Source organism: Oryza brachyantha, chromosome 12 (assembly GCF_000231095.2).
Source record: "Oryza brachyantha chromosome 12, ObraRS2, whole genome shotgun sequence".
Taxonomy (NCBI): Eukaryota; Viridiplantae; Streptophyta; class Magnoliopsida; order Poales; family Poaceae; genus Oryza; species Oryza brachyantha.
Genome location: NC_023174.2, coordinates 1,798,794 through 1,809,581, shown reverse-complemented (window position 1 = coordinate 1,809,581; position 10,788 = coordinate 1,798,794). Strand labels below are relative to the sequence as shown.

Genomic DNA, 10,788 nt, shown 5'->3' with positions numbered 1-10,788 from the left:
ATATGTTTATAGTTGGTTTATAGTCTGCTATTGTAATTGCTCTTGATAGCTCTTCTCTTAGAGCATCGCAACAACTCATCTAAATTTAGTTATCCATATCTGTATGGTCACCTAAACTAGTTTCATCCTTCATATCTCTTGTACTCCACTAGATCATCCATATATGACATCCTCTATATCTTTTTGGAGGATGAAGAGAGATCATCTAAATACCAAGGTTCTCTCCTAATATGGATGACATCTAAAAATAGATGATATGATAGTCGTTTAATTTGTAGTCTTTATCCTCTATTTTTGGGATAGAAGATGGGATAGATGAGCTCTCTTATATATTATTTTTCTTATACAACAGCTAAAATTTAGGTTAGGTAATTAAATAGGTAGTTTATGGGGAAACATACGGTCACAGCCTCACAGGCAACGTGAGCCACGGAGACGAACAAACCGGCTGTCCGCTTCCACCTATCCATCATTGGAATCCCCGCGCCGGCGAACATCCCAACCCACACACCCAACTTTTTCGCCTGGATGCGCCCCCGCGACACCCGCTCGCTCCGTTTCAACTCCCCACTGCCGCTCTCCGCTTCCTCACTCTCAGACCCACCCGTGACGCCCACCTCCTGTGCCGCGCCAGCTTTTTGACTCCCCCCGCGCCGCGCCGAACCCACCCGCCGCGAGATGCGGAAGCTCAGACTGAGCGCGCCCCGCGGCGGCGGCGAGAGGGCGGTGGGCGCGCTGGCGTTCGAGGTGGCGGCGCTCATGTCGCGGGCGGCCGGGCTGTGGCGCGCGCTCGGGGACGCCCCGGTGGCGCGGCTCCGGGCGGAGGGCATCCGCCTCGAGGGCGTGCGCCTCCTCGTGGCCGACCGCGACGCCGACCTGCTCGACCTCGCGCTCGCCGAGATGGCCGCCGCCTGCGGGGACCTCTCGCGCTCCGTCGCCAGGCTCTCCGGCCGGTGCGCTGACCCGCTGCTCCGGCGGTTCGAGGCGCTGTTTGCTGGCCTCGTCGCCCGCGGCGCCGACCCGTGCGGGCTGCGGTACGCCGCCGCGAGGAAGATGGACCGCAAGGCGCGCAAGATGCAACGGCTCGTCGCGTCCACGGCGCTCCTGTCGCAGGAGCTCGACGTGCTCGCCGAGCTCGAGCAGGCGGGCCGCCTGCGCCGATCGGGCACCGGCCGGAAGGGCGCGGCCGGCGGCAGCGGCGGAGAAGAGGGCGCCCGCCGCGTGGCGCAGCAGAGGCAGGAGGTCGACCGCCTCCGCGCGGCCTCGCTGTGGAACCGGACCTTCGACTACGCCGTGCGCCTGCTCGCCAGGTCGCTCTTCACCATCGTCGCCAGGATCACCCAAGTGTTCGGCTTGGAGCCCAACAACGTCGCCATGGACGACTCCGCCATGATCTCGCTCGCCAGCACCCGTCTCTCATGGAGCAATTCCTTCGTCGGAAGCGTGCACTCCTTGGTCTACCCTTCAGACTTCGCCCCAGACACTCCCCGGAGCTTCCTCCCTGCAAAGTCCGGCAAGGTTTCCAACGGTGGCGAACATGTTCGTCGGTTCCTACTCTCCAGGAGCCACAGCTTGAGGCAGCTCAAATGGCCAATGGCCGGGAAACACCTCATCGGCTGCATGGTCAGTGGGAGCAGGTCTCCGGACAGGGAGAGGTGGCTCCACGGCGGTGATGGCGATCTTCCACTGAGCTTCAGCTACATGTCAGCCAGCAACGGCGATTATTCCAGCATCAATTCCCAATCCCACGACGACCACCACCACCACACCAACGCGAATCTCTCCATGTCCGCGTTCGAGTCGTCATCGCACAGCTGGGTGATGAGCGCGCCCGCCACGACGCTCGGCGCCGCGGCGCTGGCCCTGCACTACGCGAATCTCATCGTCTTCATCGAGAAGCTCACGGTGGCGCCGCACCATATCTGCCAGGACGAGAGAGATGCGCTCTACAACATGCTGACCGGCAGGATACGAGCATCTCTCCGAGCTCGGCTCAAGCCCGTGGCCAAGAACAACATGGCAGCTGCTGCTGCTGCTCGTGATCCGATCATGGCCGCCGAGTGGTCCGACACGGTGCAACGCGTCCTGGGGTGGCTGGCTCCACTGGCTCACAACATGCTGCGGTGGCAGTCGGAGAGGAACTTCGAGCAGAGAAACGTCGCCTCCAGCAGCACGAGCGTGCTGCTTCTGCAGACGCTGCATTTCGCGGACCGGAAGAAGAGCGAGGCCGCCATAGTTGAGCTGCTCGTTGGTCTGGACTACCTGTGGAGAGCTGGAAGAAGAGAGCTTGATGCAAGAGCTAAGAGGTTGGTGCCAGCAGGTGGCGAAAACTACCATGATTTCGCAGATTACAATTTACAGTAGGATGGAATGCGGATAGTAAATATGCAATTGCAGGTGTAAGAACATCCCTAACAGCTCATCCATCCCATCCTCCATCTTAGAAATAGAGGGTGAAGAGTAAAAGTTGAGCTCCAGCAGAACATCTATCTCATCATCATCTATTTTTAGATGTCATCCATATTAGGAGAGAGAAACTCTATATTTAGATGCTCTCTCTCCAATCCTCCAAATAGATATAGAGAATATCATATATAGATGATCTGCTAGAGTACAAGGGGATATGAAGGATCAAAGTGTTTTAGATAATCATCCAAATGAAGATATGGATAGATAAATTTAGACGAGCCTTTAGGATGCTCTAAGCAAACTGAATTGGATAGATGATCAGAGGTAGCATGTGATTTCGCTGCTAATTGGCATTTTTCAATCCCTGCAACTGGCATCACGACATGCGCATCTCTGATCTATCCTGTGACTGATGCTCCTGTATTTGAGCATTTGTTTAGTGCACAAGTGTAGTGCAGCTAGTCACTTCAGTGTAAATTTACATGTAATTATGTACTAATAAGTGATGAAGACATCAAGTTAAATTTTGTCAAATCTGTCTAAGGTCATCTGAACAGAGCTGAAAATAGACTTGCATTGTTATATTTGTGCCTAACCCATTCTGGATGGCATGCGTTTTGTGCATCATCTGCGTTACTATCAGCTGTTTGGATGGCATTCTTGCACTATCTAAGATTGCCATACCATTTTAGCTAACATGTCTAACCTATGGTCAATAAAATTAAAGCCACACTTTTGTTCTAATAGCTAGATCAGTACAAATTTATCACTTTTTATTAGTCAATGATACGTGAGACTCTTATAATGATAAAATAATATTGCTACAAGTGTGGCATAAATCAAAGGAACGTCTAACTCAGTCAAATCTGTCTAACTTGAGTTGTGGTATGGTGAGGTAAATTGTGATGATGAACCAAACAGTGAAACAACCCTGGTCATCTTGAGAAACAAATGATGATAAAACAATCCCAAAATCTGATTCAAATTTAAGGTTGAAAAGTCAATCAAATAGAGTTTTTTTTAGTTTAAGTGAACGTCATGATCACTGGCATACTTCTACCATAAAACTCTCGAATACAGCTTGGATGGCAGAGGGCACAATGATATGATTAACTTTCATCTTTTGAGTTTAAATGTGCACTTGAGTTGGATTTTAGATAAATGTCTAAAATGCAATTGTATATTTTCTGCGGTCAACAATGGCATGGTTTAGTACGACTAGGCATCAGCTCATGACAATTTCCTCTTTTATTTCAAGATACTTTCCTGCTTTTTATTTGGACTACGTTCTTTCCGACACTGATTACTTTAGTATTGTGAAATCGTGTTAGATTTAGCTATAGCGTACTGGGTTCTACTTCATCTGGCTCGTTCATCTGGACCTGACAGATCGCGAAAGCAAATTAGGCCGACACAGAATTGGATTAAAACTAACCACTTTTGCTATTGATCAAACGTTTGAATTTTTGTTCTTCTGTTAAACATACGTGCAATGCATTGGGACTGGGGCATGGGGCTTGTACGAGTTTTTTGACTTGCGTGCGCATCCTTATATTATCATCCAACGACAGTGACCGAATTTGATTGATGGAATTAAAATTTTCAAACATTTGATTACTAGGCGCACTCAAAACTAACCTATATGAGATGAGATCATGAGAAAGAATGGTCCCATTGACTGACTTATGCATGGGCCACTCGAGCCTAGCTAATTCTCCAATAGAAAGAGTGGTCTAAGGCGGTTTGTACGCTAACGGTTGCAGTGACCTGAGTAGTATCCAAGATCTTGGGTTCAAATCTTCATAGTAATATAAATTTTAGGTTGGGTTATTTGAGAGGTTAAGTCTCTTATTGCGCCGAGTTTCCAAATTAAAAAAAAAGAAAATAGCTGCGTATATTCATCCGGATATAAAGGTTGGCTAAAATACATTTCTCTAAAAAATAAAAAAAATAAAAAAAGACGGCTTGTGCCTTTCACACAATACCATCAAAAAAATTCAACATACAACACTCTCATCTTTGTCTTTATCCGTGTATTAAAATGAGATTTTATTATAAATAATTATTAATATGAAAGCTTCTGCTATATCATCTTATTGGATTTCATCAAAGAAAAAGTTATTATTAACATGAAACTTTCTGCATATATTATCTCTTAATTGTTGCATATATATTTTTTTATTAACATATGACCCTATTGGTTCCGTAGATTTTTTTTCTTCTCACAATAAATATAGTGTTACTAAAAATAATTGACATGTAGATCTCACAATTATTTTTCTCTTTCAAAAAATAGGGAGTTGGTGGTGCGATGAGTGACAGATTTATCATGCACCACCACTGCTTGTTATATAGGGAAAATTATAAGGATGTCATTTCTCTTTTATATAAGTAGTGTTGATAAAACAGAGAAGAGATATGCCCCCCGCATTTTATAGAAACCAGCAGACCGAGGAGAACGAAAGAGAGACAAAGAAGAGCATAACAGATAGCACTCCACGTTCAATGTAAACCTCATGTACATGCACATTGTGGGACTATAGGACTAGGACGCATTAGAAAACACAACTACGGTGAAACTGATGTCGATCGATAGCTCCTCATAATATTAATATGATGCCGGCTCCTGATAGTACGGATTATGGTGCAAGTACTCCACTACAGCACCACGGTTAGATGATAGAGTTGGTTACTCTGGCTTGGTCCTGAGGAAGGGCAGTTAGCCCCTAGGCCCCAGGGTAGCCGGGAGCTCTCAGCTAGTTCATCATCCTTCGTTTGGACCGGAGAACTTATTGCTCCTAATCCTAGATCTTACTATATTTCATTGTGCAAATCAGTAACAGATCTAGAAAAAAAATAGAGCCTTGATACATCTTAGTATTATAATAAATGTTTGCTATGAAAATTATGTTTCCAGCTAGAGAAACAATTAAATTCTATTTCGAGTCCATGTGATGAGCCTAGAGAACCGTTCGAAGGTTGTGCAGGATATTGGATCCACATGATCACACATATTTCCAATCACAGAATGTGAACAAAGGCCTAAAAATACACCCCGATCCCAATAAGTGACCACATATTTAAGTTTGTTCTAAAATAAGTGACCACTTTGTATTTAAATTTGTGACCACTTTGCATTTAAATTTGTCCCAAATAAGTGACTAGTTTAGAGGACTATTTCTCCCGCATAACATCCCTTCTTTAATCTTTTCACTATTTTACCTCCAACCACCTTCCGACTTATAAACATCTCTTATTTAATAAGGAGCATATTGATCATTTTTCCTTACAAATTATCCGCCTTGTCCTAAAGTGTTTAGTTATTATGGGACGGAGAAAGCTGCTGCTAACTCCAAAGTCTAAGCAGTTAAGTCATGATTGCTATATAAAGCCTTAGGCAATAAAAGTCTGGCAACTTCCAGCTTGCAAGGCCCCCATTGGTTGGCCAATTATTAGCGATAAAAACAATTTATAGTTAAATATTATATTGGTGGTGTTAGCGACTTAAACGCAAATATATGATAAAAAGAAACTAAAAGTAATTTCAAAATTAAGTTTTAGAATTGAAATTTTACCAATGGCATATGCGATTAGGGCTAAAAGATGGAGCGTCAAGCTTAATTAGGCAATACGATCACAATGCGTGGAAGGCAAGGCCCTCCTCTCAACTGGAAAACTATCGTATTGGTCTCTTGGATGGGGATGTATTTCTCTCTTATATTATCATTATATTTCTTTCTTAATATAAAACTTTTTAACCTTACTTAGATTCATATGGATGTTAATGACTAAATTTAAATATGACTAGAAAGTCTTACGATATAGAGAGAGTACAAGATATCTTTGATACATGATTTTTTCTAATTAACATGTGGCCTTATATTAATGATTAGCTTTGTAGACCATCGAAATATGGCTGATAAGTCTATTTATTATCTCATCATATACTTTTTCTCATGGTATATCACGGAACTAAAAGATAATGACATATTTTGGTTATGTATGCCAAAATCCCTTACACATTATATGACTATGGGACTTAGGTAGTAGAAGTAGAAGAAATTATTTTAGGTACAACTTATAGTTGGGTCCTTTGGTGCCCCATGTTTTTTAAATTATTTTTGTGCTTCATAGATGGTACTCTCTCCGTAAAATGTGCTTTAACTTTTTCTAAAATCATACTCCCTCCATATTTTTTTATATGACGCCGTTGACTTTTAGGTCCACGTTTGACCATTCGTCTTATTCAAAAAAAATATATAATTATTAATTATTTTGTTATAATATGATTTATTATTATAGAAACTTTAATTATGCATTATAATTTTGTATATTTGGATATAAATTTTGAATAAGACGAATGGTCAAATGTGATTCTAAAAGTCAACGGTGTCATACATAAAAAAATATAGAGGGAGTATTTCTTAAAATTTAACCAAATATATAGAAAAGTATAGCAACATCTATAACATTAAATTAGTTTTGTTAAAAATAACATTCAATATATTGTTAGAGTACATTTGTTTTATGTTAATAATATTGCTTATTTTTCTCTATTTTTAATCAAAATTGAAGAAGTTTGATTCTGAAAATTCAAAACATCTTATGATATGAAATAGAGGGGGTAGGGATTTAGTGACTGGTGGTAACAAATTCACTATATACGGCCAATGCCATCACCCTATATTTGTATTCAATGTCATATGTAATTAAATTTTTCTAAAATCAGATTTTTGTGATTATATTTTTGTATGTAATTATTTTTGTGCTTCATAGATGGTACTCTCTCTGTAATATATGCTTTAACTTTTCTAAAATCAGATTTCTTAACATTTAACCAAATTTATAGAAAAGTATAACAACATCTATAACATTAAATTAGTTTTGTTAAATAGAACATTGGATATATTGTTAGAGTATATTTGTTTTATGTTAAAAATATTGCTATATTTTTTCTATATTTTTAATCAAAATTGAAGAAGTTTAATTTTGAAAAGTTAAAACATCTTATAATATAAAATAGATGGGGTAGGGATTTAATGACGGGTGGTAAAAAATTCACTATATACCAATACCATCACCCCTATATCTGTATTCAATGTCAGATGTAATTAAGTCAGATGTAACGAAAGCATACATTTGTATTGGCATAAAGAGCCCTTTATTATCTGTCTTCGCCTAGGACCCTAAATAATAGGATGAGTTAGTTTCGTTGTATCGAGGACAATAGGAACATGTGCTATTACACTGACGATGCTAAGTGCTAAACACGATTGGAGTCAACGGGGAGATCTCTTCCATGAGGGCATTGGAAGGATAAAGTTGGGGCAAATAATACTTGCTTTGAGACCATGCAAACATCGAAGAAGGGATTAAGATATATCTTCATCGGACTAATATCCTGCTTATCAACTCATTAAGCGCATTAGCCCCTCAATCGTTTGTTATGAATCATCCAGAGCTAGATGCACTTTCAGTTATGAATTAACAATTTACTACTCTCATTCCATCCAACCAAACAAAAAAGTCTCGATTAACAATTTACTACTCTCGTTCCATCCAACCAAATAAAAAAATATCTCATCCCACTGACCCAACCAAATAACTAATCGATATGGATCATCACATATATAGCAAAATATAAATAGGCATATCCCATCCAACCTCCCATGTAAACCAAACACACCTTTACTGCACTCAGCAGTACTACAATTTCTCGGTATGCAGTAGTGAGTACATTAATGCCCAACCATGATGGTGCAGCCTTTGTAGTGAGTACAGCTTGAACTACTTCGAGGGAAAAAAACATTACACTTCTTAATTGTGAGAGTACCCAATAGAAAGTCTTCACTGAATGGTAGAAATGGAAGAGGATCTAAATACTTATCGGCAGTGTTCATAGCTTCCTCGAAAGTTACTTGGGGGTTGATCGATTTAGAGCAATGTCAGTACTTGATTAGACTAGTCATATACAAGTGATAACTGTAACAATCACAATCTTGTGCTTCTGTTGCAATGGCAACCAAAACTTTGCAACTATCATATACATGTGATGATTAGATTAGTCATAAGCATTGCAAGGTTAGCTAGGAACAGGGGGCATTGGAAATGCCACAGCCCGGAGATGTTTCGCTCTGCTGCATAGTGGAACAAGAGCTCCTTGTGCAACTTGTAGCCCCAATTTCCTTTTCTCTGGCCGGCTGATGTTGAAAAAAAAAATTCCATGGGGTCAGTAGGACATTCAGTGTTAGTTTTGCATTACATGTACTGATGTACATCAGTTTCTGCAGCATCTTACGTGAGTTATTGATTGAACAGTGGATTATATCAAATTTTGAAACATGCCATGTGTTCAGGGATATGGTTTCATAAATTGGGCAGTGCAGTTACTCTGAACTTTATTCGTGTAGTTATTTTCTTCTTACACCAAGTGCCTAACATGGTCTACATCTTTCACACATGGCTCAAATACCGGATCAAATTCAAGATACCGTCCCTCTCCTCTTTATATATAAGTGAGGCTGAGCAAGAAGAGAAGCGATATTCCCCCATATTTGGTAGATACCAGCTGATTGAGAGGAGCAAATAGAGGACAAAACGATGACCACAACATACATTTGTGGGCATTACTTCCCCTCAAGTTTTATGCTATATATACTATCTGAATCTTATGGCATTTGGCAAGTTGGCACCGTGGCTATGCACATTATGGGACTAGGATTGGGATGTATTATGAAATACAACCATAGTAAATGTGATGCTTCATGTTGTTGCATCATACTTAGGCTGGGTGATTTTTTTGTGCTCCACGTGTAATTGTCGATTCAAAAGCTCAAGAAAGGCATCACCATATATCGGTCAAACAATAACCGTAGATGTGCATCTATGTTAATCTTTCTCTATACAAAACTTAAATTAAAGTTGTGTGTGTCGGACTAAGAGTTTTATATGTCACATAATCCAAAGCTCCAAACCTTAATTTGGCGGTGCACGTTGTGAGAATAGGATCCACGTTAGAAAACACAACAAATGCATGTTGAAAGTGATGTCTACCCACATTGCCTCATAGTCAAGCTAAAGCTCAAGCTAGTTACCTCGTGGCTGACCGACAAGTGATTGTTTGGAGTTTTTTATAAAAAAACCAAGCGGCGTATTTATAAATAAAAAATAATTTATAAATAAAACTTTTATGTATCTATCATTGGCGATCTAAAAGCCAGTGTTAAAAAATAAACATCGGTGAAAAACCTCAAAATTAACTCTAAATCTAAGATTAAAAAGTTTAATTTTTAGCTTATAAACATAAGCAAAAATGAAAAGATGGAAGTGAGCCTCCTGTGCTAGTAGCCAAACAATAGAAAAGACGAGAACATCCCTGCTTATTCTTGTTGGGAAAGTTAGGGAGAAGGGAACACCGAAATGTTCTGACACATTGAAATGACACTCCAAAAATTCTCCAGAAAATCAAGGATGAAGTGGACAAAGTATCCTGGGGAGAGAACTAATATAGTTAGGGGCTAAAATAGGAGAAGTGAACTATATTTTGGTCCTCTGTCATAATTTTGTGGGGAATATTAGAAGTGTGATGTGTGGTTATCACTATATTTTGTACTTTGAGTTCACTAGACTTAATCTCTGGCATACTTCTACCTTCAAGTTCTACAATGCTATGTTAACTTTTTCATATTTCGAATTAACTGTGAGTTTGAGTTAGATGAATGTCCAAAGATCAATGTACTATATGATCTTGCAGTCAATAAATTTACATGGTTTTTAGTAGCTAGGAGTGTCGGAGTAGTCTCTGCTCACGACAAATTCTTTGTGTGTGTGTGTGTGATCTTAACTGACTATACTTTCCTGCTTTCACTAATTTGGACCCAAGTATGGCTATAATGCTCTTTTAGACACTGATAGACATCACTGTTTTCCTTTGTCTACGATACTACTACCTTACCTCCGTTTCATATTGTAAGTCTTTCTAGTATTATCTAAATTCATTCATAGATGAATGCATATAATTTATGTGTTTAGATTCATTAGTATCCATATGAATCTAGGCAATACTATAAAGACTTACGTTGCGAAACAGATGGAGTCCTAGCATAGGGAGAAGTTATTACGTTTTTTTCCTAATGTGACTTTTCTCTTATATTGTACTCCTTCCATCTTCAAAATACTCATCATTAGATGCTATTTATATTTAAATTTTAGTTACATGTCTTTTCCTAAATATATATTAACAAAGCATGTCACATCCCAAATATAGTCGTAAAACCTGTGAACAACATGATCTAATCATTCAATATTGATTCATGGTCAAAGTTAAAAAAAAATGTACTTAGCAAATGGTCACATATATTTAAAATCGTAGCAAGAATT

General features: G+C 40.1%; 1 protein-coding gene across 1 annotated transcript; it reads left to right on the top strand.

Annotated features, from left to right (window-relative positions):
• Positions 1–678: 678 nt before the first annotated feature.
• On the top strand, positions 679–2,530 carry LOC102700107. The gene has a single exon (XM_006664274.3). The coding sequence runs from the start codon at positions 679–681 to the stop codon at positions 2,362–2,364; it is 1,686 nt and encodes a 561-aa protein (XP_006664337.3). The 3' UTR covers positions 2,365–2,530.
• Positions 2,531–10,788: the final 8,258 nt, after the last annotated feature.

Coding starts and splice junctions, on each gene's coding strand:
- LOC102700107 (XM_006664274.3), top strand. CDS start 679: ATGCGGAAGCTCAGACTGAGCGCGCCCCGCGGCGGCGGCGAGAGGGCG.